Source organism: Rhinoderma darwinii, chromosome 4, assembly GCF_050947455.1.
Source record: "Rhinoderma darwinii isolate aRhiDar2 chromosome 4, aRhiDar2.hap1, whole genome shotgun sequence".
In the NCBI taxonomy this organism is placed as follows: domain Eukaryota; kingdom Metazoa; phylum Chordata; class Amphibia; order Anura; family Rhinodermatidae; genus Rhinoderma; species Rhinoderma darwinii.
Genome location: NC_134690.1, coordinates 292,181,386 through 292,188,544, shown reverse-complemented (window position 1 = coordinate 292,188,544; position 7,159 = coordinate 292,181,386). Strand labels below are relative to the sequence as shown.

General features: G+C 45.0%; 1 protein-coding gene across 1 annotated transcript in view; it reads right to left on the bottom strand.

Annotated features, from left to right (window-relative positions):
- Positions 1 to 596: 596 nt before the first annotated feature.
- LOC142760539 (protein unc-93 homolog A-like) overlaps positions 597 to 7,159 on the bottom strand; it is a 74,509-nt gene continuing 67,946 nt past the window's right edge. The window contains exon 9 of the mRNA XM_075863732.1: positions 597 to 1,046. Coding sequence (XP_075719847.1) covers positions 597 to 1,046 — 450 coding nt within the window. The remainder of the gene's footprint in view (positions 1,047 to 7,159) is intronic.

Sequence of the window (7,159 nt, the reverse complement as noted above, 5' to 3'; positions counted from 1 at the left end):
CCAAAGATGTTTGCAAACTGCGCAAAATTAGTAGGTAATCATGTCATCGACTGAGACATAGGCGGCAGAACAGGACGAACCTGTAGCAGTCAGCGGTGGAGACATTTGGAGAACTTCCAGTCCAGGACTGGAGCATGAAGCCGGAGCAAGGGCAGACCCAGAAACACCGGGTTGATGGCTTTGGGCAAAACAAGAAAGGTAATCTGCTCGCTATGAAGCGCTCCCATGTGGAGCTTCAGTGGCTTAGTCTCGGACACGATGGGGTCTGGCAAAGGAAGTCCATTAACCGAGGCAACAGACCAAGGTGTGTCCGAGGGAACTGTCGGCAACTGGAGCTGATCCACTAAGTTCTGTTGGATGAAGTTTGCTGCAGACCCAGAGTCCAGGTAGGCAGAGACCCGGTGCGTCTTTTCACTGGACACTATGGTCACAGGAATGGACAATTTGGGAGAGAATTTATTATTTAGACCTTTTCCATCTAGGGTTGACTCTCCAACCAATCCTAGGCTCTGGAGCTTTTTAGGCTTTTGGGGACACAGACGCACAAAATGGCCTCTGAGGCCGCAATACAGACAGAGTCCCGAAGTGCATCTGCGCTATTTCTCCTGAATAGAAAACTTGAGATTGTCCATTTGCGTAGGCTCCTCTGGAGGACTAGCTGATGAGGGCAGTAGGGGTTGCTGCAATGTCGGAGCCAGCCTGGGCAATCTCCTGACCCGGTGAATCTCTTGAGACCATTCCTGGATCCTCATGTCACTCCGGGTGGCTAGAAGGATGAGCTTATTTAGGGTAGAGGGTAGATCTCGAGCGGCAAGCTCGTCTTTGATATTGGAGAAAAGAAATTGCCAGAATGTAGCCACTAAGGCTTCGTTGTTCCAGATCAGCTCTGCCGCCACGGTACGGAACTGACTGGCGTACCCACCCACAGAGGTATGTCTTTGTGGAACGGTCAGCAGGGATGCCGTCGCTAAAAAGACTCGCCCAGGTTCCTCAAATACAGTGCGGAAAGTCCGTAGGAAACACCGTAGGTCACGGGTCTCCGATCCCTGACATTCCCAGATGGAAATATCATCCAATTCACACCTGAGCGCCCGTATAGAGGAGCAATTTTTTTTCTTTCAAGTCTGCTTCATTTCAAAACCACGGGGAAAAGAATTCCTGAGATGAATTCACTCGATGCGGTTATGGCTCCAGAGGCAAGCACAGTGTGATCAAGCATCTACAAGCTACAAAGTTAAGTTGTGCTAACGACATTGCACAACTTACTAAGGTGAGCTCTATTCCTATTACACCAATTGTTTTTTTAGATCTGAACGTTAGAACCTTAGAGGAGCTCCGTTCTCTCTTTTTTGACATTCCCAGATGGAATTCTCTGATGCCAGGGTCTTTGTCAGTAAGGAGATAAACTATGAATGTGATCCTTGCGCCATCGGAAGGAAATGCACTAGCATGTACACTGAAGTGGATCTGACACTGGTTCAGAAATCCCCTGCAGGTCCTGACATCTCCATCGCAATTGGGAGGCAGTGGCAGAGAGAATAGCAAATCTGTACTGCTAGGAAGTGTAGTAGGAGGAGCAGCAGGAGCAATAGGAGCAGGTGCCGGGAGGGTTGCAGCTTGCGCATCCATCCGATGCGCAATAATGTTTACCGCCTGGAGGAGTATTGTCCTGTCGTGACTGGAGGTCAAGCATCTCCGCCCGCATGACTCGTGATGTCGTCATGGTCTTGGGTTGACCAGCGGGGTCCATGCCCTGAGCATACTGTCACGATCTGTGGGTGTGTGGACCCACTGGGTCACATCGCAGTAGCGGGATGGCAGCTGGCCAAACTACAGTGTACCAAGTCAATATATATATAGTCCAAGCACATAGGTATATGTGATAGTCCAGACAGTAGCAACGGCAGGCACAGATGGGATCTTGGCGGCAGTTGATGCAGACGAGACAGATGACACCAGACATGGTGTAACACAGCAGACGTGGCCGATGGCGGAACTCGACTTCAATACTATAGTGGGCACAGGAACAACTACAACACGGGATACAGGATACAGATAGCAGGGCATGGGAACAACGGCAACATGAGAACACTAAGGGACCATTTGCAAGACTAACAGAGGAATACGAACAACGCTCATGCAGGGAGTGAAAGGGCAGGGCCCCTTTTATAGTCCAGAGGGATTATGGCTAATTTGTGATATAATTCATGTGCCCTTTAAGGCCGGCCACAAGCGTGCGCGCGCGCCCTACTGGACACAGCCGATCGGAGCTGAAGTGAGTGCTGGCGTCTCCTAGAAAGGAGATGATGGCCAGCACTCACAGGTCCATGGCCGCGGCTGCCGAGGGGTGAGTAGGAACGGCGGTCTGCAGTCGTGGATGCTACACTCACATTTAAGTTGGAAGAATACCCCTTTAAAAACCATAAATATATATATATAGAAGAGCCTGAATTGCTTTACAGGCAAGAACCCTTTAAAAGTGCACTATAAATAGATGGATATGAGCTTTAGTGCGCCTGCACCCTGAGCAGGGCCCGCGTCCGCACCCGGCAAACCCTAGGCAAGTGCCGGGGCCCACTATCGTTGGGGGACCGCTCGGGTGCTGATGCTGCTATAATGGCTCCTCCAGGAGTGGAATCCCCGGCCAAAGCATTGCCGACGCTCTTGCCAGTGATTCCGCTCCTAGAGGGAGAATTTTTCTTGGAGCGTAATGCCCCCTCCCTTGCAGTGCCACACAGCCCCCCTGGTAGTGCCACACAGCCCCCTCCAGGGTTGGGGGCTGTGTGGCATTACCAGGGAGTGGAGCTGTGCGACACTACCTGGGAGAGTGGCTGTGTGGCAATACCAGGGAGGGGGGTTGTGTGGCAGTACCTACGAGGGGGGCTGTGTGGCAGTACCTATGAGGGGGCTGTGTGGCAGTACCTACGAGGGGGCTGTGTGGCCCTATCTATGAGGGGGGCTGTGTGGCACTATTTACAGAGCACACTCAATTCATGGGGATACAAACTGGGGGCTTAACTTCTATATGGGGGCATAAACAGGGCTTAACTTCTATATGGGGACACAAAGTGAAGTTTTCTGCCATTTTACTGCTGCCGTGAGTTCCCCCGCAAAGGGGCCAACTAAGTCTGTGTCGCCCAAGGGCCCACATAAACCTGGAGCTGACCCTGATGACTATCCACCTGAGGACGAAACGCGTCGGTAATGCAGGACGCTACTTCCATGTGGAGCGTAAGAAGGAATCAGCTCATTCTCTATGTTTGAGCATGGTGTTTCATAAATGTTATGGAAATGTTATGTAACGAATGAACACTATTCAGCTTTTTTCAACTACTTTCATATCTTGGATGATTTGTACTCTTAATGAATGACTGTTACATTACTACGTTGGATTAGCCTCTTAAAGGGCATGAGATGTACTTCCTACATCTTCTATTATAGTGTATGAATTATTTTACGGATGATTTCCATTATTTTTGCTCCATGTCAACTTTATTAATTCATTTGGCTCTTTTCATGTATTTGATCTTGTATTTATTACCTAAATTTTGGATCATGAATTTATAGCAGGGTTATTGATAAATTTAGGCTATGTTTTACTGCATATCATGTATATTGCCTCTTCATAAGACTTATTTATTCGATCATGTATATTACATTTATTGGCCAGTAAATTTCTGGGGTGGGTTTGTGGGAATTCTGTATGAACTTTTTTCTTCTTGTTTGATTATTATGGACTAAATATAAATTTTGATAATAATAAAGCAAAACATTTATAATCTTATATGAATCCTCCAGCTTGAGTTTATTTGCCCAAAATACTGTTCTGTGTATTTGACAGAGAAATATCACAGACCATTACAGTTTCCACAAAGTGATGGGGTACAGTCTCCATATATTTTTTTTTTGGTTTGGGTACTAAGTTCCAACACAGATAATTTTAGCATTACATAGGCGTGTCCATGTCATATGTTTGAAAAACAACACACTTCAGTTTTTGTTTATTGAAAAAAAACAAAAAACATTTTTGTGGTTATTGCAGATGTACATTTTATACCTGCTGGTGGAGTCCATCTCCGTATACATTTAAATTGTTGCTGGTGTATCTGTTTTTAACCGTCATTTTGTACTATATTTGATGATCGTGCTTGGCATATTTGCAACTCTGTTTTATTAAAAATTGTTTAGGACGTTAATGTTTGTGTGGTTTGCCATATACTTATACTGTAGGTTTGTAATGTCAACTTATTGTATCTGGCCAGTGTGAAACCTGGAAGATTTCACGATCTTTTTTTATATGGATGGACAAATAAAACATAAGGGTATGTGCACACGATAGCAGGCATTTACGTGTGAAAAGACAGACTGTTTTCAAGAGAAAACAGCTGCCTCGTTTCACACGGAAATGCTCCTCCTCGTAATATACGAGGCGTCTGTGACGCTCGTAAATCTTGAGCTGATCTTCATTGAGTTCAATGAAGAACGGCTCAAATGACGTTGCAAAGAAGTGCCCTGCACTTCTTTGCCGAGGCATTACATTTACACGTCGTCGTTTGACAGCTGTCAAACGACGACGCTTAAATTACAGGTCGTCTGCACAGTACGTCGGCAAACCCATTCAAATGAATGGGTAGATGTTTGCCGACGTATTGTAGCCCTATTTTCAGACGTAAAATGAGGCATAAAACGCCTCGTTTACGTCTGAAAATAGGTCGTGTGAACCCAGCCTAAATCACAACAACAGAAAAAATGGGGGGCACTTTCGGCAGTTTTTTGGCAGTCTGTGTGAACTGACCCTTAGGCTGGATGCACACACAGCATTTTGCTGCGTTTTTGGGCATTTTGTGTTTCATTTTTAGTGCGGTGAGATGTTTCATTAAAGTCTATAGTAAAATATCAATTGCACTACACACAACTGTGTTTTGTATTGTTGCATTATTAAGGCACTTTTGTGGCCCGCACGCACGGGTAGGGCGTTTTTTAAGGCGTTTTTCCTTATAGGCTTCTGAATAGGAGCTAAATAAACGCCAGAAAAAAATATGTATAAAATGACACCAAATTAAACACACCAGAAAAAAACGCCTCTAAAATTGCATCAAAAAAGGATGTTCATTTGAAAACTGCTGGCATGTTTTTAAGCTTTTTTTGATAGATGTACGGGGCACCCGTTCACGGTAGGTATGAAGCAGACTCACTGACTATGCTAACTCCATACTCAGCGGGTGTCGGCTGTCTAATACAGTCGACACCTCAATGCAACGGGCAGAATCAAAGATCACTTTGATTCCACATGTTTAACCCCCAAGGGTATGATCACACGCAAAACGAAAAACGGCTGTAAAATACAGAGCTGTTTTCAAGGGAAAACAGCTTCTGATTTTCAGACGTGTTTTAACCACTTGGCGACATGTCACGTACTATTACATGGCTGTTGCCAAGGTCTTAAGGCAAAGCCACGTAATAGCACGCAATGATGATGGTGTGGGCTCAGAAGATGGGCATGCACCATCACCAGCGGGTGTCGGCTGTATATTGCCTAGTCTCCGATCCAGCCGATTAACTCCTAAAATGCAGCGCTCAAAAGCGAGCGCTGCATCATGGGGTTTTACCAGCAGATCGGAACCCAGCGATGTAATCGCGGGGTTCCGATGACTGCTCCGACAGACCGGAGGCCTAACAATTGCCTCCTGTCTGGCAAGTACAGAAGCCTGCAAGGTCCCACCCGAAAGCGGGGTCTAAAAGGCTTCCGTCCCCAGAAACAAGATGGTGCAGGCTCAGAAGCTGAGCCTGTGTCATCAGCCACTGGTGTCAGCTGTATATTACAGCTGACACCGTGCTGTAATGGCAGGGAACGGAGCTATCTCTGATCCCTGCCATTAACCCCTTAGATGCCGCGATAAAAAGGGATCGAGGCATCCTAGTGGTTTTTAGCCGATCAGCATCGCTGCCAATCATTGCTATGGAACCCAGAGGCCTAACAATGGCCTTCTGCTCTGCCACGTATGGAAGCCAATTAGGCCCTCCCTTCCGGGACGCGGGGCGTAATAGGCTTGCTGTCAGTGAATAACTGACAGCTCTAATGCATTACACTACATGGGTAGTGCAATGTATTAGAGTAAAAATCAGAAGTGCAGGCATTCAAGTCCCCTAGTGGGACAAAAAAAAAGTTAATAAAAAAGTTGAATAAAAGTGTAAAAATAAAAGTTTCAAGTTAAAAAAACACAAACAGCCTTTTTTCCTATAAGTCTCTTATTATAGGGAAAAAATTAAACCGTTAAAAAAAAGTACACATATTTGGCTTCTGTAACGACCCGGTGACACGGTGAACATCGCAAAGTTTTTTTTATAAAAAAACAATGGCAAAATCGCTATTTTTTGGTCACCACCCCTCACAAAACAGAATAAAAAGTGATCAAAGTCACATTTACCCCAAAACAGTACCAATAAAAACTACAACCCGTCCTGCAAAAAACAAGCCCTCACACAGCTTTTTTGATGATAAATGAAAAAGTTATGGCTCTCAGAATATGGCGATTTTATTGTGAAAACGCTGTAAAACTAAAACTAAAACTAAAACTATATACATATGGTATTGCCGCAATCGTATCAACCAGCAGAATAAAATGTCAGGTCCGTATTTCACACCGAATAACCACCTCTGTAAATTGAAAGCTGAAGGCATGCCTGGAGAGAAGTACACCACACAAATTTCTGAGGTACCGCTTCAATGTCAGCCAGGAGGAACTGAACTTTATTCAGAACAAAGAAACACACACAGAGAAGACACATGCCCCTCCCTATAGATGTGGGACTTGCTTAAATCCAATTGGCTCCTCTGCTGTAAGTTTTCCTATACATTCTTCTGCACACTCCTCTTTGCATTCCAGGGGGCGGTGTCTTCCATAGGCGTATTATGCAGGCTCTTTGTGCTCCATGAATCCAATCTCTTTGTGTAATATACTGAATATATATATATATATGTAAGGATAATATTTTTCAAACAATATACATGGTAATGATCCCTGACAAAAGTAAGATGTCATTTATAGCCCCAAGGTGAACTCTGTAAAAAAAATTGCTTGCCAAAAAATTAAAGAAAAACTGATTAAAAAAATTGCATGTGCCCAAACATGGTACCAATGAAAACGACAGATTGTCC